We start from the raw sequence: 27,668 nt of genomic DNA, 5'->3' as shown, positions 1-27,668 counted from the left end.
TAAATGTGTGGGGTTATGGGAATAGGGCCTGGGTAGGATTGTGGTGGGTACAGACTCGATGGGCCGTCTGTACTGTAGGGATTCTATGGAATGAGTTTAGTACCTTTTGCAGTAAGCTAGCACTGATGCAATGGGTCGAATAGCTTCCTCTCTGTTGTAATCATTCCAAAATTCAAAGCGGTGACCAGCTCTATGACCCAGCATTTGGAGGTCATTCTCTCAGCTTCCATGTCAATAGAGATGGAAACCACCTGATATCTGAATACTGCCACAGAAATTCAGGCTGATATCATGAGACCCATACTTGCTGCCTCGGAGGCTCAGACTGCTCAAGTGAATATGCAGGCTCTCACAATATTCCAGCACTCTGTCTTCCAACCGATTGCTGAGGCATCACCCCTATGGGTTGATATCATGGAGGATGAACCTGTTGTCCTCCCTGATTGACAGCTTGTGTTTCCCTCCCTGCCACCCCAGCAGTTGTTGTTACCTCTCAATGTGGAGCCCAGATTACAATCCAAACCAAGGAGATACTGTCTGAAGCTGGGACCTCAAGGCTCAGAGCTACTTTAAGGTTGTCCTGTAACACCATCTACAATCTTCCTGCTGAAAGTCAGCAGTTTCCCACTGCTGCAGTCACTGCGATAGTAGGCCAGGCAAAGGCATCTGGAAGACAGGAATGAACAGGATGCACAAGGATGAATAAGTCAGTTTTGTAAGCACTACTGCATGTGTTGTTGGATTGTGGTTTTATGGAAAGATTTTTTTTGTTGGTGGCTTTTGGTCCAGGATTTTGGCTGAGAAGGTGCTTTCATGGGGAGTGGCAGTTGGATTGAAAGATGGAAATGTGGAGCAATGGTGATAATTGGATGGCGGCACGGTAGCACAGTGGTTAGCACTGCTGCTTCACAGCTCCAGGGTCCCGGGTTCGATTCCCGGCTCGGGTCACTGTCTGTGTGGAGTTTGCACATTCTCCTCGTGTCTGCGTGGGTTTCCTCCGGGTGCTCCGGTTTCCTCCCACAGTCCAAAGATGTGCGGGTTAGGTTGATTGGCCAGGTTAAAAAATTGCCCCTTAGAGTCCTGGGATGTGTATGTTAGAGGGATTAGCAGGTCAAATATGTGGGGGTAGGGCCTGGGTGGGATTGTGGTCGGTGCAGACTCGATGGGCCGAATGGCCTCCTTCTGCACTGTAGGGTTTCTATGATTTCGATATTAATGGAAGCAGACTCTTAGAAGCTGCTCATAGATAATGCATCTAGAGGAAAGATATCCTGCATTCTATCTTCTTGCTTCCTCTTCCTCCCCCTGAAGTGGTCTCCAAATATTGAGTGGCAAGGGCTACATCCTCATTATACGGAGATTGTGGGGGATGCGGCAGACCACCATTAACTTGACCTCTTGCGCTGGTGAGTACTGGAGAACCCCTCTGAGTTGTCTGGGCTATGGAAGCATTGTTTGAGGATGCTGATAATTTGCTCCATGATGTTTTTCTGGCTTCATAACTCTCATTATAGACATATTATCCTTGCGGTATTGGATGCCAAAGAAGAATATTGTGTAAGAGGTTTTTTTTAAATCTCCAGTCAGCCAACTTCTGGTTCATCTCAGTGGTGGGAACGTTTTGTAGTTGCTGTCAGGATAATGGACTTGGTGTTCTGGGCATGATGCAACAACTAAATATCGATGGAATGGTAGCCCTTGTGGTTCCTTACCTCCTTCTGTTTACATGTGGAGTCTGCAGAGACACCGCATGTACTTAATGGTTCCCTGCACCATTGGGATTTATGCCACCTTGACAGAGACATGTGTCTACTCCTCCTGCTTCTCGCTGGTTGAGAGAGAAGACGATGAAGTTCCCTCTGCTTGAGTACAGCTCCCCCCTCACTTCCCTGATGGAGTGGTGGGTGATAAACTGGGAAATGTTGTCTGTATTGTCTGCTGCTGCCTGAAAGAATCTCCTCGCGAAGAAGTAGATGATGCTGGTGATCTTTTATATAGCTACTGGCAGTCCCCTCCTCGCCTTGCCATGCAGCTCTAGATCATTTGAAGTAGGCAGCACACTTCAGTGACCATCTTTTTGCTAAATCATAGGCACCTCAAACATTGCTTCTGATTGAGCAGGAGGCAAGAGAGTGGCATCACTCAAAACCTTTCCAGATAAGGCCTTCTGGATAAATCCCCCCTCTTTCTCTGTGTACAGCCTTACATCTCAAATGCTATGCTCCCTTTTGTGTTGCAAGCCATGAGGGACGACAACTATAGCCCCCATAACTCCAGGTGTTCTGTACACAGAATAGTAAACTTCTCTAATCTGCCCTTCAGAATGTAGCAACAGTTCCTCCCTTCAGAATTCACAAGGCTCCAGAACTCTTGGATGTGTTGCAAAGTTTACTGATGGTGACAGTGGGTTTTCACATCAGAACGCTACTACCGGAAAGATTATGTATTTCCACCTTACTTCACTAAGCCAACCAGCATTCATTATTTTGGTCACAGTGAAGATTCACTCTTTAGTGTATCTTGAGATGTCTTTTGGTCTTTATTTACAAATAAAAGTGCTAAACTGATTCCTTTGCTGTTAGCAATAAAATTGCTTGCTTTCAGCTTCCAAAATGTCAATCTTGGACCAGACAATCTCAGGTAATATAAACAAGGAGCGCAATGTACTGAGGTTAGAGATCCCTGGTAGAGCAATGCTCTCTTTGGACTTCTACATAGTAAAGATTAGAATACCTGTAATTGCATTGCATACTTAGCAGGCGATACTGAGCCGCCTCCATTACTGAAATAGTTTCTATCCAAAATACTAACCTAGGATTTCAATAGTGCTGTAGGGCAAGCATCTTGAATACCTCATTTAGTTAATTTGAAAGGAATTTTTTTTCAAAATACTTCTGCTAGTTAGCTGCTCTTCCCTGCTCATGTTAGAAACTGCATTTTACTCTTCACCCTCAGAGTACTTTGCTATTGTATAAATTGGATTTTTAAGAAACATGCTTCATAGTACTAAAATCCACTGTTTGTCAATGAGCAGGAGCTGTTTGGTGTATTTATGCACTCTAGTTTTCCAGTTGTTTAATTACGTTTCGTAACTTCTGAGTTCAACATCTCCTTGCTTCTTTTGCTGACAATTGTTGGGAAGCAGAGAGTCTGCTTTTCTGTAATTCTTTACTTTTGAAAACCAGGATTACAAAAATGTCTAAGGTCAACTAAAGTAGATTAGATTTCTTGAGAGCTGACATCTGTTAAGTGTTACAATCAAAGTAATATAATCCCAGTCCTGATGAATGCTCAGTACTAAACTTCTTTATTCTAACCCAGCAGATCTGAAACAAGAAATCTGTAATGATTTTAGTTTGAGGTGAACATTGAATCTTTGAAGTACATTGAGAAAGTGTGGAACTGAGCTGCTGATCACATGTGCTTGTAGTGGTACATATGAACTATTGTGAGGTAGCTTTCTGAAATGAGAAAATATTTTTTTGCTTGTCACAGTTGACCTTTTTGTGAGAATTCCCTTGAGCACTACAAATCCAGTGCTTGCTACTAATAAACAAAACCTATTGTGTTATTTTTCCTGCAAATTAAATCTGTTAAGAGTTTGATTTCTCCCAATACACCTATTGATGTGACATTTTGGAATTAGTGTCACAGTTTTGCCTGGCAACTGAAAAATGTCAGTTTTCAGTTTTGCTTTTAAAGATTGTTTTTTTAATGAGATTCTGCTGGTAATGTGAAGTCTCTCTTGTGGTGGGAAAATCTGGTGTGAGAGCAATTTTTGTCTCCTTTCCATTGACCGTTTATTTTAGGTTACATTCTTGTACATTGTCCACAAATGATAGTTACATCATGTGCGTTAGTAACCTTAACACTTGCTCAGATAGATATCTTAAAACGGGTTTATTTTCCCACGATTTTTGGTTTTATTTGTTTCATACACTGTTTGAAAACCATATCTTCATGAACTGTATTTTTATTTTAAAATATAGCAGGACATTATGATTTGGACACTTGGGGTGGAATTTTCTGGCCTTGCTCGCTTTGAGACCGGAAAATCTCGCCCAAGGTCAACAGATCTTTCCGTGGTCCACCCCTCACCTGCTCCGATTCCCATGGGGGTGGGATGGTAAAATTCACTCTTGGACTTTTTAAAAGGTCATGAGTTCACCCTGGACTGTAAACGAGCATATCTTTTCTAGGAAATCACATGATTTCAGCTACCTGATCAGCATGGCATTTGGGGAATGGGGAGAGCTGTTTGTTTGAACTGCAATTATTTTAATTGATGCAGAAAATAACTAGTTTAAAGGCAAAGGCTAGTGGTTTACTGGAAATCTTTTGACAGAAGCATTAAGTTTTGAGTCTGCTGTTTTGAATTCCATTTTGGGGAATAAGGCTGGGTGGTTAAATATGTTGAAGGTTGAGATAGACAGATTTTTAATCAGTAAGAGAATTAAGGATTATGGGGGCAAGGTGGGAAAGTGAAGTTGAGGATTATCACATCAGATCAGTCATGATCTCATTGAATAATAGAACCAACTTAATGAGCAGAATGACTTGCTTCTGCTCCTGTATCTCTTGGTTTTGCCTTAGAGACAGTGCAACGAAGATTCACAAGATTGATTCTTGGGATGACCTGCAAGAAGAGATGGTGTGAATAAGCCTATTTTTTTCTTGAGTTTAGAAAATTAAAATTGATCTCATTGAAATGTCCAAAATTTCGAGAGGACTTGATGCTGAGAGACTGTTTCTGCATCTGTACAGGGCATTGGTGAGGCCGCAGCTGGAATACTGTGTGCAGTATTGGTCCCCTTATTTGCGGAAGGATATATTGGCCTTGGAGGGAGTGCAGAGAAGGTTCACCAGGTTGATACCAGAGATGAGGGGTGTTGATTATGAGGAGAGACTGAGCAGATTGGGTTTATATTCGTTGGAATTTAGAAGGCTGAGGGGGGATCTAATAGAGACCTATAAGATAATGAAGGGGCTGGATTGGATAGAGATGGAGAGATTCTTTCCACTTAGAAAGGAAGCTAGAACTAGAGAGCACAGCCTCAAAATAAAGGGGGGTCGGTTTAGGACAGAGTTGAGGAGGAACTTCTCTCAGAGGGTGGTGAATCTCTGGAATTCTCTGCCCACTGAAGTGATAGATGGATTCCTGATCGGTAAGGGAATTAGGGGTTATAGGGATCAGGCGGGTAAGTGTAACTGATCCATTTCAGATTAGCCATGATCTTATTGAATGGCGGGGCAGGCTTGAGGGGCTAGATGGCCTACTCCTGCTCCTATTTCTTATGTTCTTATGTTTCCTCTTGCTGGAGAATTTGAATGATGAGGAGATGCCGGCGTTGGACTGGGGTAAACACAGTAAGAAGTTTAACAACACCAGGTTAAAACCTGTTGGACTTTAACCTGGTGGTGTTAAACTTCTTACGGAGAATTTGAAACCAGGGGTCATAATCTCAGGATGAGTGATCAACCATTTAGAACTGAGAAGACATATTTTCTTCAGCTAATAGGTTGTGAATCTTTGAAATTGCCTCCCAGAGGTTCATGAATGTTCGGTTATTGAGCAAGTACATTCAAGATTGAGATTCTTATAATTTCTGAAAATTACAGGTAATAAAGAGATAGGACAACAAAGTGGACTTGATGTGGATGTAAAATCATGATCATATTGAATGGCAGAACAGGTGGGCTGGATTCTAGTCTCTGAGGGGTGTGGGAGGAGAGTAATTTAGAAATCTGGGGGTTTGTCGTGTTGCAAATCAGGGAGCTTGAATGTGGTTTTAGAAGAGAGGGAGACAAGGGAATTGGCAGGTCCCTGAGGATTTAATATCCAGCATAATTGAAGGAGTCAGGATGGGATTGATTTATCAGTTGTCCCTTTTCCTTATTATTGACTATTCAGTTTCCTATACTGGGTATGGAGGATAGGTGAGAAACCTTTTGAGCTACTATAACCTAGTCATGACAAATAAGGAGTACTACCTCATTCATCCTAACAGTTAAGAGTACACTGGGGCCTTGGGGCTATAACATGGTCTGGTATAGCATGGAACTCCGTATTATGTAGGTCCACCTTGGACCCAAAAATTTAATTAAAATTCACCCTTTAAGAACATATTTCCAATTGTTTTCACTATGTATCAAGCATTGTTGAAGTATAATAGCTCCGAAAATGACAAACATCATCTGGATAATCCTGACTGAAATCCAACAAGCTATTCTATAAAATGAAACTTTGTCAAAGATTTTAATTTCAGGTTGCACTTTATACGGAGGTATGAATTTAAATTGATATGCAATTAGTTTGCACAATCCATTTTTAACTGTTAGATTATTGGTTACACTTGCATTGTTATTTTAATAAACTTCTAAGAATAAAACATGCAGCTAGATTTGGAACCAATTAATGAGATGGAGCTGAATTAGATACTGACAAAATCAATCCATGTTGAATATTGATGACTAAGAGTCTACCAATGAGATGATAGCGGATGATGAAATATTGGCAAGTGTCACAGGTCCAAATTCGCAAGATGTCTCGGAAGTCGAAGAAGATGATGATGATGTGCCGAGAAGGAATCCACAGCCATCATCCCATACAGTCATCAACTGTCTAGATGAATTGTTGAGATGATTTGAAGCCAATGAAAAATCAACAGCTACAAGTGTGACACAACTTTGAACATTTTAGCAAAGGCAGGGGCGTGGAGTAAATATGAATGAATAAAAATTACTGACTTCTTTTCAATGTGTGTCCATCATTTAATAAATGGGCTATGATATTATCAATTGAGCACACTCAAAATATTTGTTTCTAATCTGTGTAAGTGGGAGTTGACCATCTGAGGATTAAAATAGTCCAGTTGGACATAATATATTCACGTTTGTGTTCCACAATAAATAAAGTTTAATATTGCTGAAAAAGCGGGACATGCCATCGAAGCTTTACATGTTGTACTCTTCAAGACAGATGCAAAAATGCCAAATTTTAAAAGGAGAGAACAATTTATGCTGCATACAAAAAGGGTGCTAATTGATTGGCAAGATGAAGTGAGGTATTACCGTGGAGAATGCACCTGCGAACTATTGGCCCCCTTATACTCTTGTTTAATTCAATAAGAGCTAAATGTCTGGACGTATTCCTTTTTCCTGCAAAGGACATGACCCACCATATGAGTAAATGAAGTTTCTTAAAAGCATTGCGAATCTGACTGATAATCTTAAATTGGTTTTTGTGTTATTTTCAGCACATTTTAGATTTTTCAGCAAGTGCTGCCCAATTGTTATCATAGAATCATAGAAACCCTACAGTGCAGAAGGAGGCCATTCGGCCCATCGAGTCTGCACCGACCACAATCCCACCCAGGCCCTACCCCCACATATTTTACCCACTAATCCCTCTAACCTACGCATCTCAGGGGCAATTTTTAACCTGGCCAATCAACCTAACCCGCACATCTTTGGACTGTGGGAGGAAACCGGAGCACCCGGAGGAAACCCACGCAGACACAAGGAGAATGTGCAAACTCCACACAGACAGTGACCCGAGCCGGGAATCGAACCCGGGACCCTGGAGCTGTGAAGCAGCAGTGCTAACCACTGTACTACCGTGCCGCATCTAACATTAGACACTATATTCTGAGTTTTGCAAGCACGGGTTAGTTGAGTACGGTCAGTACCTTGCCTTTTGCAAAGAAACAGTGGATGTGCTGTTTGATACAATCTGTCAGTCATTGGGATATATGGCCTACATACCTGGCATCACACCGACACTAAACGTCAGATAGCACTTTATTAATTTGTATGATAGGCAAAGCATCGCATTGGTTTGATGGCATCATCCTTTTAGCGGAAAATATCACTCGTGTTGCTACTGCATCAGCTGAAAAGGCTATCTTTACCTGTTGTTCAGATTTTTACCCTTCCAGGCTAATTTGTAGTAGACTGGGCACTTTCAGACAGTAAGAAGTTTAACAACACCAGGTTAAAGTCCAACAGGTTTATTTGGTAGCAAAAGCCACAAACTTTCAGAGCCTTAAGCTCCTTCTTCAGGTGAGTGGGAATTCTGTTCACAAACAGGGCATATAAAGACACAAACTCAATTTACAGAATAATGGTTGGAATGCAAATACTTACAGCTAATCAAGTCTTAAAGGTACAAACAGTGTGAGTGGAGAGAGCATTAAGACAGGTTAAAGAGATGTGTATTGTCTCCAGACAGGACAGCCAGTGAAATTCTGCAAGTCCAGGCAAGCTGTGAGGATTACAGATAGTGTGACATGAACCCAATATCCCGGTTGAGGCTGTCCTCATGTGCGGAACTTGGCTATCAGTTTCTGCTCAGCGACTCTGCGCTGTCGTGTGTCGTGAAGGCTGCCTTGGAGAACGCTTACCCGAGTATCAGAGGCCGAATTCCCGTGACCGCTGAAGTGCCCCCCAACAGGAAGAGAACAGTCTTGCCTGGTGATTGCCTGGGGAGCACTTCAGTGGTCACGGGCATTCGGTCTCTGATATTCGGGTAAGCGTTCTCCAAGATGGCCTTCACGACACACGACGGCGCAGAGTCGCTGAGCAGAAACTGATAGCCAAGTTCCGCACACATGAGGACGGCCTCAAGCGGGATATTGGGTTCATGTCACACTATCTGTAATCCCCACAGCTTGCCTGGACTTGCAGAGCCTTACTGGCTGTCCTGTCTGGAGACAATACACATCTCTTTAACCTATCTTAATGCTCTCTCCACTCACGCTGTTTGTACCTTTAAGACTTGATTAGCTGTAAGTATTCGCATTCCAACCATTATTCTGTAAATTGAGTTTGTGTCTTTATATGCCCTGTTTGTGAACAGAATTCCCACTCACCTGAAGAAGGGGCTTAAGGCTCTGAAAGCTTGTGGCTTTTGCTACCAAATAAACCTGTTGGACTTTAACCTGGTGTTGTTAAACTACTTACTGTGTTTACCCCAGTCCAACGCCGGCATCTCCACATCATCACTTTCAGACTATCCAGGCATTGTGCTTTTTTTGAATTAAACAAAAGTATGCGGAATAGTTCCATGGTGTATGCTCAAGCCTCAGCCAATCAGTCGACTAGCCAACCAATCAACACCCTTTTCCCATGCAGAAGAAATTGTTTCTCCCTTTGAATTTAATTATTGTGCCTATCCTGATGAGCACAAAGTGAAAAGCTTCTCTTTTGAGCAATACTCAACTTTGTACAACCAAGCGACTAAATCAAATGTTATTCATTTCAATTGATTAACTTTATTTTGTTAGCGGAACTTCGTTTGTTTACATTATAGGTGATTTATCGGTTTACGAGGTCATTTATTTCATTCTGCATTATTCCAGCTACTGACTTGGTGCTTTTGAAAGGACTTAATTGTAACATGGTCTCTGGTATAATGTAGGCTTATGATAAGGTTGTCACGGACCATGTTATAATGGGGCCCAGTATACAATATGGGTCAAACGGGACTAGCTTAATGGTAAAAACTGGACAGCGTGGACTTGTTGGGCTGAAGGGCATATTTCCATGCTGTAAACCTCTATGACTCTCTAAGTAATTTTAAGTCTCAAAACTTCCTTACTTTGTCTTTGTTTTCCTTCTATTGTGCCAGTGTTCCTTTGGATAGAAAGTGATCCGAGCAAGGTAAATTATTTAAAAAGTTGTCTTGTTAACAAGTTCCATTGACCTATAATTTTGTGATGTATTCCTATATTGTGATTACCATTTTATCATAATTTCACACTATGCAAACACATCCAAAAAGTTCTGATATTTTCCAGCTTTTATAAATTCGCAGTGTTACTAAAATCATTTTTTCACACCAATGCATTGTCTGTTTTAAGTGCCATTTGTCAAACTGCACCCAAGTGTTGAGCCTCTCTATTATGCTCAAAGTTGACTGCCTCAGTTTTGTATAATACATTACCATGTAATATTGGGCCATTTACAAATTTCATCCCACTAATTTTAAGTAATCCTTCAAAATCATTTGTTGCAGTCATGAATTGTGGATTAGAAGTTATAAGAGATGTGATTTTCCTTACTTTATACATAAAACCTATGTTTTCCAGCTCAGTCCTTCAAAGAGTTTGCACAGCTTCTCCATACAGTTGAAGAGGAGCGAAGAAGATTGGTAAGAAATATCTTTATTTTAAAATTCTTACAGAAACAGGAATTTGGCCATATGGATAGAGATGAATGGTAAACACTAGGGGTAAAGGAACGTTTCTCAGATTGGAAGATGTGGTGCTCCACATGTGTTTTGGAGCCAGTGTTATTTGCTAAATGACTGAACTTGATACATTAAATAATATTCACATTTGCTAATGATAGCAAGACAGGGGCTAGAGGAAAGGCAAAATGATGAAGATGATAACTGTGGAGGATATAGATTTGGGGTACCCTATTATAAAGAATATGTTAATAATGGAAAATGAGAAAAGCAGACTCATAAGAATATTACCAGGCATGAAGTCTTGAAGAGTTATGACAAAGTAAACAGTGACAGATTCTTTCCATTGCTCAGTACTCTATTTTGTTAATAGCTCAGAGCTAAGATAATACCGAAGAATGAAAAAGGCCATAAATTTGTTTACATTGCAAGTGGTTAGCATGGGGAATTCTGAGAAAGAGACTGTATTAAACAAAGTCAATGAGTTCTTTTGAAGTGTGTTTCTTGAAAAAGAAAAATAATTGCCATGTGTAACATGCAGGAGAGTGGGAATCTCAAGTAGAGAAAAACGCTGGCTTAAATTGATGGTTTGTATTGCTTATTTATGTTCTGTAACACAGCAGTGCAGTGCCATTATTATTCTGTTATTTCATTATTCTGCAGCAGCCCCCTCAGTTGATGTGCAAGGAGTTAATTTAACACCATCAAAACATAGAAATATCAGTATTGCATCTTGGTTGAGATGGTGAATGTGTTGGCCAGTGCAGTGTCAGCTATTGACTGCCCAGAGAGAAGTGAACTTTAGAACATGAAGATCTATCACCTCCTCCCAGTTCCACACAGGCATCTTAATCATCTTGTGACTTTACGTTCATCATGTTCACAGAATATAAAATACCTGTTGCATGTCTACCAATATCCTCAAGTTGCCCTCCCATATTGTGCTGATCATTATGCTTGATGTGTTTTCATGACTAGGCTGATTAATTTGAAGGGCATTATTTTAATACAAAACAAATGCTATATTAAATCAACCATCTCCCTAACCTAATATTAGTACAGCTTCTGCAATACATAGGTGTATTCATGTGCACATGGCATGCCTGCTATTAGCATTGTTTGATAATGTTTAACAGATGAGATAAATGACAAATGCCACAGTGAATAAATTAGCTTAAAATAATTTTACCTATGAGGAGGTTCTGTGAAAATAAAGAACAAATAAAGGTTGCTGACTTGTGCTAGCGTGCAGTATAACATTTGACATACTTTGTGATAAGTGAGCTCCCAAAATAATGCTGCTGCCATCACTTATGGCAGGTTTGAGTATAGTAAGAAGTTTAACAATTTGCCAAGCTTTATGGGCCAGCAGAGAACATCTTGACGTTTGTAACTAACTTTGACTCAAAAGCTACTGGACAATTTCAAAATTCCTGAACTACTGTTGTTTTGTTTGTGAATGTTTTGAAAAATTAATATTTAATCAAAGGGTAATTGAAAGAAGCAAATTTGCCGAGTGCGGTTTATCTGAAAGGCTTGCGTTCTCTAAACAAGATACTGAACTAGACTCTTATGACTATATAGTTTAAAAGGGAATTGAGGCATGTGGGGGCAGGCAGGAAAGTGGAATTAAGGCATATGATCAGGCATAATCTTATTGAACAAGCCACCTTTTGAATTGCTTATTAAAGTACTTGTAAGTAGGTCTAAGTAACAAAGTATGTTGTGGATGTGTCATCACACCTTGTGTAAAGAGAAGTATTACACCTGATCCCATTTAATAAGTTTCGTTTGCTACTTGCAAATAGCTACGCAAGAATTTACAAAACACGTAAAACAAGCATCATTGAAAGGGCATGATGAATTTGAACAGTTCATTTTGGGTGACATGGTGGTACAGTGATTAGCACTGATGCCTCACAGCTCCAGGGACCCAGGTTCAATTCCAGTCTTGGGTGGCTGTCTGTGTGGAGTTTGCATGTTCTCCCGGTGTCTGCGTGAGTTTATTCCAGGTGCTCCGGTTTCCTCCCATAGTCCAAAGATGTGCAGGTTAGGTGGATTTGGCCATACTAAATTGCCTGTTAGGGCAGGATTTTCTGGCTGCGCTGACCCCAAAACTGGAAGATCCCGCCCAGGGTCAACGGACCTTTCTGCCCCTCACCTGCTACGATTCCCGTGGCAGGGCAAACTGGAAAATTCATCCCTTAGTGTCCAAAGGGGGACTAGCAGGATAAATATGTGGGATTATGGGGATATGGCCTGCTATCATCATGCCATATTACCATAGTCAACATCCTGAGAGTCACCATTGATTGTAAATTCAATTGGAATAGCCATATAAATAATGTGACCTTGACAGCCAGGGGCTGGGTATTGTTACGATCTCAAGACAATTAACCTTGGAAAAATAAATCCTAACTCTCAGACATTGACAGAATTATATCACAAGATTTCATATTTCAAACGAAACTTTTTACTGTACAAGAAAACAAATCAAGTACGATGAATTTGATATTATATTTCTTAAGCACTTATTATTTAAGCTTGAAGATCTCCACCCAGGAATTCCCCATACTTTACAGGATCTTAAGAATTCCTTCACTTCTCCAAGGACCAACAAAGGTGTGCCATAGCTCTCAGAAATGCACTTCGATTCTCCTCGGTATTCCTGAAGTATGAGATTTCTTGAAAGTTCTTCCTCTAGCACTCAGCTGGTGACTCTCCAAATCCCTTTAAGCAGTTCACATTGGTGGACACCCTCACTCAAGTATGACCCTCATTGTGTTATTTCTCAGTGACTCCCCTTTTGCTTCTGGTAAACAGCTTTAGATAGATTTCTCTCTCTGCTGGTCTCAAAGCTGCTTCCACGCTCCAACTGCAACCTTTTTCTGTGAGAAAACCACAGACACAGTCCAACCAAAGAAAAATTCTATAATGTATCCCCACAGCAACATGATATAACTGGGTTGTCCCAGTTAGAGATCCAAACTCATTACCTCCCTTTCAAAACATTTCTTTGGCTGGTAAAACATATGAATAATTTAATTTAGATCTCTTACAAAAACAACTGTAGACATCTTGACTCTACCAAGAAATTCAGAAAGGGGCATCTATGTTTTCTCATTTTCAACTCTGACTTTAATAAATAATCATGATGTGGAGATGCCGGCGTTGGACTGGGGTGAACACAGTAAGAAGTCTCACAACACCAGGTTAAAGTCCAACAGGTTTATTTGGTAGCAAATACCATAAGCTTTCAGAGCACTGCTCCTTCGTCAGATGGAGTGGAAATTTCTACTCCATCTGACGAAGGAGCAGCGCTCCGAAAGCTTATGGTATTTGCTACCAAATAAACCTGTTGGACTTTAACCTGGTGTTGTGAGACTTCTTACTTTAATAAATAATCACAGGCCACCCTTTGAATGCAAACACTTTAAGTTTGTTCACACGCTTCCAAATTTGGTGTTTCCATTATATTACTTTTGAAAAACTTAAATCCCCTAAGTGAAAAGTTATACTCCTGAACAGTTATCATGCATTTATTGGATATTTTTGTGACAGTGCTCTACTGAAGGGGTTCACTTACTGACTTACTCAGCACCATTCAGGAAAAGCAGTCTGTTTGACCCGCAACTCATCTTAAAATTGAACAATAAAGATAAATAAATCACTGAAATATCATGGCTGCAGTGTGCATTAATGACTGGATGCACTGTGCTAACTCACCAAGGCTTTCTCAGCAACACTCCCAAACCCACCACCTAGAAAAATGGGCAGCTAAGTACATGGAAATACTATTGTCTCCAAGTTCCATACTAAGTCATTGATCCTGACTTGGACATACTTTTATTGATCATCCATAAATCAAATTTCTAAAACTCTGGCTAACTGTATTGCGGGAACAAGTTCATCAAATTGATTGCTGGTGTTGAGGAAGAATGTTCAGCACTATATTCTTGGAGAAGGTGAAAGTGACTAGCAAATGTTACAGACACTCGCAACCTAAGAGTGACATTTAAAAAAAAATTCAACTTCAAGGATTAGAATCATTAAAATATTATAAAATTAAGAATTTTTCCTTTCTCTTACAATGGCTAGAAGAGCAGTTTTCTCCTAAAATTACATTCTTCAAATATAAGACTTTGAGCTGGAATGTTTCTACACTAAATTATTGTTGAAAACTCTTTAGGTCGGTCTTCAAAAATGATATTTTGCCTCAAATGATGATCTTACCGTAATTTGAAACTCATTTATCTTATCCGTCCAGCTATATTAAGTTGTTACCTTTGGGTTAAGTGCTATTTCAAGGGCTTTTAGAGGATAGTGCACTATGATTAGTGCAGCCATGCTATACCCAAGTTTCTTTTGTGCTCACTTACACTGGAGGCTTCTTTTGTACATTGTGAAGAGAGTTGGTGAAGAAAACATTGGTGCTTTCTGATTGGGTGAAGAGCAAAACAGCTGAAGGACAATCATTCCTGTTCCTACTGTGTAATTCTGGTGGTAAGCCGTCGAGTAGCGCAGGTCTTGCCAAGATGGACTTGATCTGCATAAATTTGAAACAAAGACTGGCAGGCAAAACTTTAATCAAACAATGCACAAGGAGATGGTTTGAATGCTGTCAAAGGTTAACATTATATTGGTGTAGAGAATTTGACTTTTTAAAGGCGTAATAGACGTTATTGGAAACAGTGAGAATTCAGACATCTCTTTAGTTGCACAGATAAAAGTATTTATTTAAATGGAAGAAAGATAATAAAACACTAGGAGAGTACAACTTGAACTGTTGTGGAACAAGTTATTAAATTTCTTTCTTTGTGGTTCTTAATGTTGCTTTGGAATCACCCTAATTCGTGAACCCATGCCCTTTACACCTGTGATTTATTTATCTTTATTGTTTAATTTTAAGATGAGTTGCGGGTCAAACAGATTGCTTTTCCTGAATGGTGCTGAGTAAGTCAGTAGGTGAACCCCTTCAATAGAGCATTGTCACAAAAATGTCCAATAAATGCATAACTGTTCAGGAGTATAACTTTTCACTTAGGGGATTTAAGTTTTTCAAAAGTAATATAATGGAAACACCTAATTTGGAAGTGTGTAAACAAACTTAAAGCGTTTGCATTCAAAAGGTGGCCTGTGTTTGTTTATTAAAGTCAGAGTTGAAAGTGAAAAAATATAGATGCCCTTTTCTGAGTTTCTTGGTAGAGTCAAGATGTCTACAGTTGTTTTTGTAAGGGATCTAAATTATTCATATGTTTTACCAGCCAAAGAAATGTTTCGAAAGGGAGGTAATGAGTTTGGATCTCTAACTGGGACAACCCAGTTTAGAATGTTTTTGTGGGGATATGTTATAGAATTTTTTTTTTGGTTGGGTTGTATCTGTGGTTTTCTCACAGAAAAAGGTAGTTTCAGTTGGTCTGATTTTTCCATATTAAATGTACCATAAGGCAGCTCGTGCCATAAAAGGATGCATGTCTCATCTTCCCCTGACTCCACTCTGGTCCAACGGATATCCCTAGTGGATACTGTGCAATGTTTTACTGTGAAAGTTATGCTTGGAAGATCCCAGTAGACGTGCATAACAACGTTGAGTTGGGGGAAATTTTGAGTGCAACAGTGATCTAAAGATCATTGCCGCTACTGGGAAGGCCCTTGAGTTCAACTATTTTAGACCATAACCTCTGTCACATTTTGTTTCCTTTTGCCATTTTGGTTTCCTCTCATTTCTTCCTTAATCCCTTTGTTTCACATTCATATAGCTGCTATTTTGTTATTCGCACCTCCATCTTGACACATCGTTCATTTCTTTACTTGTCTGTTCTGGTCAAGTCTATAAACCCCCATCAAACACTTTTACAATCGCAGAAGAACAGCTGAAACCAATCTGCGACTGACTTGAAAATAATTGATCTTTTAAAAAAGTATTGGTGGAATGGGGGACTGCTGAATAGATGTTTAGCTTTGCTTTGGAATGGCATTAGATGAAGCATTGAGCTCCAAAATGGCATCAATGGAATATCAAAACACTGTTGCATACTGATTAATGTCACAATCTGCATACTTCTGATGGATGGTCCCAGTGCATCTGTACTAATGCACTCATCAAAATGGCATCCAGTGTGGTTAGTAAAGTGCACACTTGCAGTAGATGACATTTTGGAGGCAAAATAGCACTTGCAGTAGTCAGACACTTGCCATAAGAAGTTAAACAGATAATTATTTTGTCCCCATCAGAATCAATGGGCGATCTGTGACTCTGTAATTGTGACAGATACCGACCGTTATGTTACTGAATTATGCTGCTCAGAATCAGTAAAATATTCAATTGTTTAGCAGTTTAATTGAGGGTAACTTATTTTTACATGATTTGTACTAGGAATGTCATTTAAACCTTCATTAAAATTGTTTTCGCAGCCCATCATTACCTGATTTTCCCCAATTGTTAATTTATCTTGTGTTTTTGTGTTGAGCATAGATGGTGACCTGTAATGCAACACGGCTAAAAATTGCATTGCACAATGTTATGATGTTAGGGACCAGTCCAGACACTCCAAGTGATATTATGAAGTTAGCTTCGATCTCCACTTTTCCTTTTGATTTTGGCAATAGGATGAGCATAAGGTATTTTGCTCCAGGTATGATGCGGTTGACCCACTAGGAAGTTTTATCAAAGCAAACTTTATTTGAGAACACAGTTAGAATATAGCGAAAAGAATTAGCATATATTTTACCAATTAAAATATTTAAACATGCCAAAATATTTTTAATAACTAGCAATCACTATATTTCCAATTTAAAGCAATATTCCCATAGACATGTACCCTTCTTCAGAATTAGTTAGCACAAAAAAAAACAAGTGTGCTCAAACGATGCTAGATTTCTGGCCTTATAACACTTTTGGGCAGAGATCCAGACAGCAATTTCAAGAGAAGGATATATCCTCAAACAGCAGAACTTCAGAGAAGTAAACCTAGTCTCTGGCAACGCCAGACTTCAGAGAAAAAGAGAAGCACTGCTCTATCTCAACTCAAAGCAGCATGTAAACAGCAACTAAGCTTGAATTCTCTGTACCTGTCAATCAACCCAATCAAGTCCTACTCTGCAAAACCCTGGAGAACCACTAAAAACAACAGAACAGCATTAGGCCAGATTAAAACAAACATTCTAGCAATTAGAAGTAATTATGTTGCTGCAGTAACAATACAGGATGCCGGTTATAGATAGAATGGCATTGATAATACAAAGAACTGCTAAAACAGATCCTGCACAGAAAATAACTAAAATACATTTCTTAAAAGCACAGTATTGTCACAATGGAGACAATCCTATATGTACAGAACCTTGCCAGTTTATATATTTCTAAAACTCATAAATCAAATTAAATCTACTTGGACATTCTCTCCTCACATACATAGCATCCATCTTGTGATGTCAGATGAAAGCCATTGCTCCTAAATGGATCCCTGTTAAATTTTGATCTGGATTTTGCAGTTAGCAAGAAGTTCTGAAGAAAGATCTCGTAGTTAATGGAATGGATTGGATTTCACCTGTCTCAATGTTTGATTTTGGTGCCAGGTCAAGGGCATTCAGCAGCTGCGATGCCATGAAGCAGCAGCCAATCACTTTGTAGAATTCTAAGATAGCAAACCATGAAGTAAAATGTATCATTAATTATTCACTTATTTTGCAGACAGCAAAATAAAGATTGGGACACATAAATGGGAATAAGGTAGAATTATAGAATGGTCATAGCACAGAAGAAGTCCTGTTGGAGCCTGTTGGAGAAATCTGTTTTGTGCCTGTTGGAGAAGCAGTTCACCTAGTGCCATTCCTCTGCCTTTTCCCCTGGCCCTTCACATTTTTCCTTTTCAGGTAATGATTCAATTCTCTTTTGAAAGTCTCGGGTGACCCTGCTTCCACCATATTTTTCAGGTAGTGTATTTCACATCGCTGCATGAACAAGATTTTTGTGCATGTCACAATTGCTTCTTTTACTAATTATCTTAAATTTGTGCCTTCTGGTTCTCGATCTGTCTATCAATGCGAACAGTTTCTCCCAATATACTCTATCCAGATATGATTTTGAACACACTATCAAATCTCCTCTTAACTGTTTCTTCTCCAAGGAGAAGAACACTAAATGCTGTAGTCTTTCCACGTAACTGAAGTTACCCATACCTGGACCCATTCTCGGACATCCTCTCTAATGCCTCCACAACCTTCCTGAAGTTCCCATCAGCTGGACACAGTACTCCAATTGAGGCCAAACCAGTGTTTTATACAAGTTTTTACAGATCTTTCATGCTTTTGTGCTCTGCCTTGGTTGATAAAACCCAGGATGCCATATGCCCTCAATCTGTGCTAGTAGAAGCTGCAATATCATAAATGTTTTTAAAAATAATTATATTAAAAACCTATGAAACCTTTATCATAGTATAGTAATTTGGCATCACCCAACTAGAAATTAATTTTCCAGGCCAGGAAACCTGTTTCACAAGATGTAAGTTTTTTTTTAGAAGCAATGTGACAGCCTGAAAGGGAAGTTTGGTTTTTAAAGATTGCTAACTGTAGGAAATTCAGCTCCCCCTGTGGAGGAGGAATCACTGGTAACTTCTGTGTTTAACCGTGCATGTATGGATGCCAGAGGTTGCTGCTAGTTCCACACTTGTACAGCAAACATTGACAATTTTGCTGTCATTATAACTGCAAATTCTGGGCCAATCTATTCTTCTGTATCGGATCTTACCTCGGATGTATGTCAGACATGGGCAATTCTGCTCCCACATTACTGCTGTGCGCAACATATTTTAATTATATTTCCACAAAAATGTAATTTGAATTTGCCACTGGAGGATTGAGGAGTGAAATGATATAATTTGTGCTGTTTGACACCAGTGCCGCTTTCGCAAATTCTGGGCCATGGATGCTGGGGCCAGTGCTTTAAGAAATCTATTACATTTGCAAAAAGTGTAATAAATATCATTCTTTTGTTAGAAAGTATATTTGTGTCAGTGCAAATTAAGTCAGATGAATAATTTATAGTACAGTCATATTTATGTTCCCATTCCATTTTAAATGCATCTTATCAGTTTATTGCTGCTTTTCAAATTTATTTTACACCATTGCCATCTACAGGTTCACTTAATTGTTATTATGGGTTAACAGCTGTTATCCGTAAGCTATAAAATGTGCAATAGTAGTTCAGGATATTGATGTTCTATGAGCCAGTGTCTGAGAGTTCTTCCTAGTAATTAATCAGCTGGAGCAACCAAGTTGAGTCCTCACATTATTGTTATCAACAAAGTGCTTCTTTGTAGATTTTTCTTCCATTGAAACCCCCAATTGTTCCTCCAGTTGTGTCTGCTGAAACTGATGTTCTTACTATGATTTCTAGCCATTATGAATCCCTTGGTAATGGAGCACTAACCACCCACTCAAATTCTTCAGCTAGGATGGCCTTTCTTGATTTTCCACCTGCAGTGAAATATGCAAGCTTTTGGACATCTGGTTTCCCACAGTAATTCTGAATGGTGTATTGTGTGAAGAGGTTTAGTTAGGTCTTAAGACATCACAGCTAGTGGTGGCTTTTGCTTTTGAGGATTATTTTGTTGTCCAGCTTGTGGCTTGCAGAATCTCGTGCTCAAAGAGTTTAATGTTATGTTGTATCTTTGGATAAGATATTAAACTGAAATCCAAGCTGCATGTTCAAGTGGATGATAAAAGACTCATAACAGGAATTGAAGAAGGGCGGAGAGTTTTTTTTGGTCTGCAAGTCAAACCTCAGTTTGTGTAGGATCTTCTTTTGGATAAAATGCAAGTGCTGAGTTTGCCTTATGGTAATTGTACGGCAAAAAAAATTGTATACAAAGCATCCAAGACTTCTGAGGATATAAGTACTTGTGTTTCTTGCCTCTATGGATGCTGAAGCCGATATCATGACAATTTTATTCATTTATTTATTGAATGTAAATTCCTTAGGCTAAGTGATTGTCTTCTCATTTGCTGAACTTAAGCTGATTAGCCCACCTCTGGTCTATAGAGGAGATAGTGCAGCATTGTTTGTGTCTTTCCTCAAGTGCATAAGGGATTGATAACCACTGTGCAAGGCCTTTCGGGGACAGGCAATCCTGTAAAACCCCTCAGACTATGTACTTAACCCTAACCATATATAACTGTATTGAAGCACCGCAGAGTGCAACATGACCATGTATATAGTTTGAACACAATTGTACTCTCTAACAAAAATTTTGAAATGTTTGTAATATTCTCATTACTGAATTGAAGCACCTTAGAATGCATCTTAATCTCTTGAACAAATGTGAATGTAATTGCACTTTCTTGAAATATTTAGTAATGTTTCTTTCAGATATTTTATGAATAATGTATATTTTTGCAAAACAAAAAGGGTTTGCACTGAATTGGATTCTATTTGAATTTGAATTGTTTTTTGGAGTAAGCAGGACCTGGATTAGGGGCTTGCCCTATCCAATCTGTGAATTGACTTTGTAACTCTGGGGAAGGAATAAAAAAAAGGGTTTACTGACGTCCCAGCAGTGGAGGTTGGCTGCACATGGGCCCTGGCCTGCCCTGAACTCATTTAGCAAGGACCACTGTTGCCGTGACAGTTGAAAGCCTGCCATTCAACAGATGGGTTTTGTCATAAGGAACTTGTTAGTGACTTCCCGTGTTTCCCATTCCTTGATCCAAAGGATGTTTGTTGGTAGATCTTGCTCAGGAATCCATTAAAAATCCCGGAAAATCAGCATAAAGGTCTTTTCCCTGAAAGAATCTTTATAGAAACTAAACCTGTGACTTCAGGGTTGTAGAAATGGTTTATTGCAAGACTTTACTGTCACTTTTTTGCTGTTGAAATTTCTTATTTATTAATTACATTTTTTGCTCTTAATCTACCTGTTTCTCTTTATCTCAAGCAACAATTAGAATTATAAAAACTATTTGCAAATTTATTTAGTACAAATGTAATGCAACATTATATGGTACTTGTGGATAAGCTGTAAATTCACGGTGTACCACACAATTGGCAGTGAGTTGGTGCCAGAAAAGCCAGAGTGGTAATTTTGTTTCAGCTACAGAGTTGAATTGGTTTGTCAATATAGTGATTTCTTTGTAGCCACTTTGCTAGTACCAGTTGATAGTTCAGTGATTAATTATCCTTCTAGACTCAGCATTGGGCCTCTAATTTCACCATTGCTACAGTTACTCTGCCAACTGTGGGTGTAATGAAAGAATGATAAATCCTACATTTATACAGCACTTTTCACAATGTCCCAAATGGCTTTACAGCCAATTAAGTACCTCTGAGTTATAATTATTTGTATAATGTGGGCAATGTTATCAAATAGTGGTACAAGCTCAAAGGGCCAAATGGCCTACTCCTGCTCCTAATATACATGTTTGTTTGCCATTCTGGATGGATGAGATGAATTAGGCTAGATGGCCTTTGACTTCCAGAATAATCTTTTGAGCAGAGGGTGGAATCATGGCTGGACGTCTGCTTATTTTGTTACTAATGAAAGTTTATTGTGAGCAGGCTTTGTAGGGTGAAATTTCCAGGACATGAGTGCATAATGGGCTCAGAGTGAATTACTGCACGTGATTCTCAAGAGTCTTTTCCATTGACTTCAATCTTGTCCTTTAATTTATTTGCCTATTATCCCATTTTATTTTCTTTGAGTTTTTTGTGTTATTGAAGTATCATGATAAATTTGCAGAGTGGATATTGAAAATGTATTGCAGTGGTGACTGATGGTGATTTAACTTGAGGATAACCACACCTCAGGTGAGGGTCAAGGTTAAGAAGGCAGTGCCTTTTATATTCCAGTGAATTAGCAACAATTAGCAGAGTCTTCAGATTTGCTGATCAAGAAAACGTATACAATTGTGAACCATTCGGTCTTTATCCTTTGGTCTCTTAAACGTTTTGTTGCATAGAGCCTACTATTAAATAATTATATTGAATATTATCGTGCACTCTGGCAGAAGAAAGTTTGTAAGTACATCGTTTATCTCTGCCACCCTTCTCGAAAAGTAGAACCACGTTAGCCTCTGGAGCTCCCCCATGGCCAGAGAACAATTAAAAATTTGCGTCAGAGCCCCTGCTATTTCCTGACTTGCCTCCCACAGCAGCCTGCGATGCCATTCATTTGGACCCGGGGATTTGTTCATTTTTAAGCCTGTGAAAGCCTCCGATACTTCCTCACTTCCTATGTCAAACTGTTCAAGGTCCTCATGGTCCCTTTTCCTGAATTCTGCACCTATGTGCTCCATTTCCTGAGTGAAGACCGATAATCGTAGAATCCCTACAGTACAAGGTGGCCATTTGGCCCATTGAGCCTGCACGGACAATAATCCCACCCAGGCCCTCTCCCCATAACCCCACATATTTACCGTTAATCCCCCTACACTAAGGGACAATTTAGCATGGGGCAACTTAGCGATTTCTCCCCCCCCCCCGCCGCCGAAACACTGCTCCGCTGTAGACTTTCCCGCAAGGAGCTGTTCCCAATCAACTTTGGTAAATTTCGAACAGGGGAAAAAATATCATACGTGAGTGGGGGAGAGGGTTAAATATTTCATTTTGGTTTGGGGTGACTGGGGTGATTTCATGTATGTGATTTTTGGGCTGTTTCAAGGGAGTGAATCAGCCTCCAGCACCTCTGGCTGGAATGAATGAACTTGAGCCCTGCTGTTATTTCCTCTCGTCTGGTGGACATGTAGCACTGAGATGAGCTGGTCTGCTATATCAGCATCATAAATATTTAGGGAGTGGTGTCTCTTTCTATTAAAGATGTCAGGCTGGTGGTGGTGAGCATACAAGGCAATATTGGCAATGTATGCCACAATGAAGGCTAATGCTGTCTTATCTTGCTTAGATCTGTATATGGGTTCAGAAATTTAAGTTTTCTTCCTGTTGTAGAAAGTCTTGATGACTACCTTATATCAGCAATGCACAAAAAACTCAAGCCCATGGTGACCCTGACATGTGCAATGTTGCCCAATGTGCTCATTTCCTACATGGAGTGGTTGGTCTGAAAGGTCTTGTAGAGTATATGTAGTTTGGGTCTCCAATTGTGGCTAAAGCAGATGACATACCTCAGTGTCAGTTTTCTTGTGAAATGCAGGCACAGTGAAGTTGAAGACGTTCTTTTGAAGACCCATTGTGGGTTTGCCCTCCAGTGAAGTGCCTTCCTCTTTCCTCTACTCCCATATGACCTTGTTGTCTTGTCTCTACTTCTCCCTCTCATCCTCCAGCTACAAAGGCAGACCCATCAGACCACCCATGACTGGAATATTTTGTTTGCAAAGTAGAAAAAAGCAGTCCAACACAAAATTGTTTCCAGAAGTCAAAATTTACTTTTGGAATGTACAGAATAGCCCAAAAAGGACAAACCAGCAACAAACCTCTATGGAGAGGGTGTGCCTTTTAAATAGTGCTTCTGCACCTTAATTTGCTAAACCAGATTATCATATGACTCAAGCAGACCAGTTTTATAAAAGGGTTCTTCTGTAAACCGCAGAAAGCAAATGTTTGAATATTATTAAGAGAAATCATCATAGAAATCATAGAAACCCTACAGTGCAGAAAGAGGCCATTCGGCCCATCGAGTCTGCACCGACCACAATCCCACCCAGGCCCTACCCCCATATCCCTACATATTTACCCGCTAATCCCTCTAACCTACGCATCTCAGGACACTAAGGGGCAATTTTAGCATGGCCAATCAACCTAACCCGCACATCTTTGGACTGTGGGAGGAAACCGGAGCACCCGGAGGAAACCCACGCAGACACGAGGAGAATGTGCAAACTCCACACAGACAGTGACCCGAGCCGGGAATCGAACCCAGGTCCTTGGAGCTGTGAAGCAGCAGTGCTAACCACTGCTACCGTGCCGCCCATGAGGTGCCTACAGAGCAGCCCAATCCAACAATCGAACAAAGCTGTTCCACTGTCCGATGGGCATGCATGTTGCATGACAAACATGACCCTTGGGTACCTATTTTATCTGAAAAATTAAATTTGTCAATCTTGCTTTTTCACCAAAATTGATGAATGATGTGTGGCGCCTTATGTTTCGGTTGTTTTGTAAATTTGGCCGTTTGGGGAATGTAATTTTGGATAGGCTGGTATTCAGACCACTGAAATGACAACTCGCAGCTGAAGTAAATTTAGAAAATTTATCACAGAGTAGGTTAAAACTTCTATTGCATACTGACTTCTGAGGTATAGTAAGAAACATGCATTGTTCATGAAATGCTAAATTTGTGATGGTCTTTAGGAAAATGTTTCACTATGTCACAACATTTTCTTCACTCCTACAGTAAACATCTGTTCCTTATATATATTCTCTATTTTTTAATACAGAATATTGTGTTCTCCTGCAATCAACCAATGGAAACATACTGGTCCATGGTGGGAACTAGGCTTTATTCTGCCAAAGTGGCTGGAAAGTATTAACTGTCTATGATCTGAAAACTTTAAATGAAAAATAAGTTTTTGTTTCCCTTGAATTTTTGAATCTCCAGGAATCTAATTGCAAAACATAACCGGAAAAACCCAACTCTTAAATATTGAAGGAGCTCTGGGATTTGCAGTGACATTGGCTGTCAGTCCTCCGAAAATTCTGAATTGCAATTTATGGCAGAAATAAGTCAACTTATCATGTTTCCACTGCTCAGTAGCACATTAGTTTGTGCTGTTCTGTTCTCATCCTGCAGAAGTTCTGCATTGTTTTGAAACAATGATGTGATGACATTGCAGGCTGATAATGGAGCAATTATAGCGCGCAACTATGTTTTTTTATTGCCTCTTGCTATCTTCTCCAAATTAAAGACTACTTCAAGTATCTTAGCAGTTGATAAAATGTCAGTGCTATGTTAGATCAGTGCTTCATAGGACAATTAAGCATATAAGGGGATGGATTTTCAATTGTCGTGTGGGTGCAATCTAAAAATTGCTTTCCCAGAGAATTACACTGGACCCTGTGTGGTTGTTTGGGGGGGGGGAAAGAGAGGAGAGGAAAGAGGAAGCGACCTGAATGCCTCCAATTAAGTTCTTATGGAACTCATTAACAGGCCTCAGAGGGACATTTTCAAATTTTCAAGTGACAGGCACAGGGATCACGCTGTGTCTGGGACATAGGGTGCAGCTGGTGTGACCACAGCTGAGAGCCATGAGAGCTAATGGATACACAGATCAACTCATTTAAAAGAGGGAGAATAATGCTCAGCTGTACAGAGTTGCTATTGCTGATGCTGAGAGGCATGCATTTGTCAAGGTGTGTATTTGAAGGCGTGGAAATAGGAGCAGGCTACTCTTGACTTTGGAAAGTGTGTCGAGGAGGAACTTGAGGAGAGGCATCCTCCTGGTCAGGCAAAGGCCAGAGGAGTACAGAGAAGGGCTGCAAGGGGAAGAAAGCATTACCCAAGACATTGGATCTACTACCCACGAGTGAGTGACCTGCAAATGATGGCGTGTCAGGGCCATTGGAGACCATGCCTGACCAGGCAGTTAGTTTTGGACATTTAAGCTCTGGTCCACAAAGACTTGATATATCATGATCCCCATGGCAGTCCCATTCCTGCAGCCTTCAAGGTCACCATGAATTTTTAAGCATCAGGTCATTATAACTGATGCTGCGGACTTGGGTGGCATCTTGCAGATGGCAGTTCAACAGGCAGGCCATAGATGCTTTATCCAGGAGGCAGGGGACTGACTACATCCATTTTGAAACAGATGGCATTGATTGGGCTTTGCTGCCCAAGATTGATTCTGTCAGGTCCAGGAGCTCATTGACTTCACCCAAGTCCCAATCAAGGGCATCAAGAGACTATCTTTAACAATACATATTTAACTTCACATTGGTCCTTGATGTTTAAGAGAAAGCTATTGTAAATTGCAACATATGAAGCACCCCAATTTTACAGCCCCAAAAATCATGTTTTTGCACACACTAGTCCATTTATTTAAACAAAACCTCCTATCGTTTTCAGTATTTTGTTTTTCATCAACCTTTATAACCAAGAAAAAGAGAAGCTGTGGTTCATTTTTATGTTTAACATAATATTATTTTACTTTTTTAAAGCATACAGTAGTGTGCTGCAGGGTGGCAATCAAGGAGTAAAACCATTTTGTTATTTGCAAAAATGATTATACTTTATGATTATAAAGTATATGATGATACTTTATGATTATACTTGAGCAACTTTGTGCAACGTTTCTGAGGAAATGTTAAAATTGGCTAAAGAGCTATACAGCTTTTAAACTGTTTTTTGAAACTTGATCTGTCCCGTGGGAAAACTAAATTGCATTCCCACTCATAAGAAATCTTTAGCTTTCAGTTATTATTGTGAACATTGTTTTTCTTCCTATCAGAGTCCCCAAGGCACATAAACTTTGCCAAGTTAACAATACTTCTCATGCTTTTTTGTTAATTAGTTAAATATGATTTGATTTATTTTCTCACATAGAAAGGCCAGTTCTCTTTATTCCGCATATACATTTCACTTTCTTATTTGTCAAATTGCTTTGAATGATATATATTTCATGAAAAAATTTTGAGAAAGAAATCCAGAGGGCTAATTTCTATTCGGACAAAATAACTCTTGTTAAAAAAAATGTGACTGCTTGCATCAATTTGTGAGATATTTTCGAGCATTGACATACCTATGCAGCTGGAAGAAAAAGATCAGTTGCAGCATCTAAAATAACAAGACCTTATGAACTTGGCCTACTGACCTCATTCAATAACAGTGCTGATTTCCTTGCATCTATATTGGGAAGATAATACAAAAATAATAAAATGGAGCAACCAGTTGCCCACATGTCTGTCGTTAGCCTGCTGTAATGCTCCAGTGAAGTCTGGTGCAAGTTTGGAGAAGCAGCATCTCGTCTTCTGGTTGGACTCTATGTTGATTTCAGCAACTTTAGATTTTGACTTTTCCCCTCCGTCTTTACCCCCTCTTTAAAATATCCCACATATGTATTGCTTCAATGCAATACCTACTCACACCAGGTCATATCTTTTGTCCTTAAAGTTGCTACTTGCTGTTGCACTTTCTAGTTCTAACACATTCTCCCTCTCTTCAGTTCTGATGAAAGGTCGAAGGACTCAAAATGACTTTAAGACCTGCTGAGTTTTTCTAGCATCCTTTGTTCTTGATTCAGATTCCAGATCTGCAGTATTTTGCTTATTCCAGTTACTATATTTGTCTTGGTCATTTTCTCCATACAAAGGAATGTCTATGGTCCAATTATGCAACTTTTTGTGTACAAAGGAATACAATTTTTCTCCTATATTAACTACTTATTGAACATAAGAAATAGGAAGAAGTCTCAACACCAGGTTGAGTCAGGTGAATCATCACCTGATGAAGGAGCAGCACTCCAAAAGCTCGTGATTCCAAATAAACCCGTTGGACTTTAACCTGGTGTTGTAAGACTTCTTACTGTGCCCACC

The 27,668-nt window shown here is 39.7% G+C and overlaps 1 protein-coding gene across 1 annotated transcript in view; it reads left to right on the top strand.

Annotated features, from left to right (window-relative positions):
- Window positions 1-27,668, top strand: part of arhgap42a (Rho GTPase activating protein 42a) — a 330,330-nt gene that overhangs the window by 122,562 nt on the left and 180,100 nt on the right. Inside the window, exon 3 of the mRNA XM_078221767.1 lies at window positions 10,089-10,150. Within this exon, the coding sequence (XP_078077893.1) occupies window positions 10,089-10,150 (62 nt within the window). The remainder of the gene's footprint in view (window positions 1-10,088; window positions 10,151-27,668) is intronic.

Source organism: Mustelus asterias, chromosome 10 (genome assembly GCF_964213995.1).
Source record: "Mustelus asterias chromosome 10, sMusAst1.hap1.1, whole genome shotgun sequence".
Taxonomy (NCBI): domain Eukaryota; kingdom Metazoa; phylum Chordata; class Chondrichthyes; order Carcharhiniformes; family Triakidae; genus Mustelus; species Mustelus asterias.
Note: the sequence above shows the minus strand (reverse complement) of the source record. Positions and strands in the feature narration are given on the sequence as shown.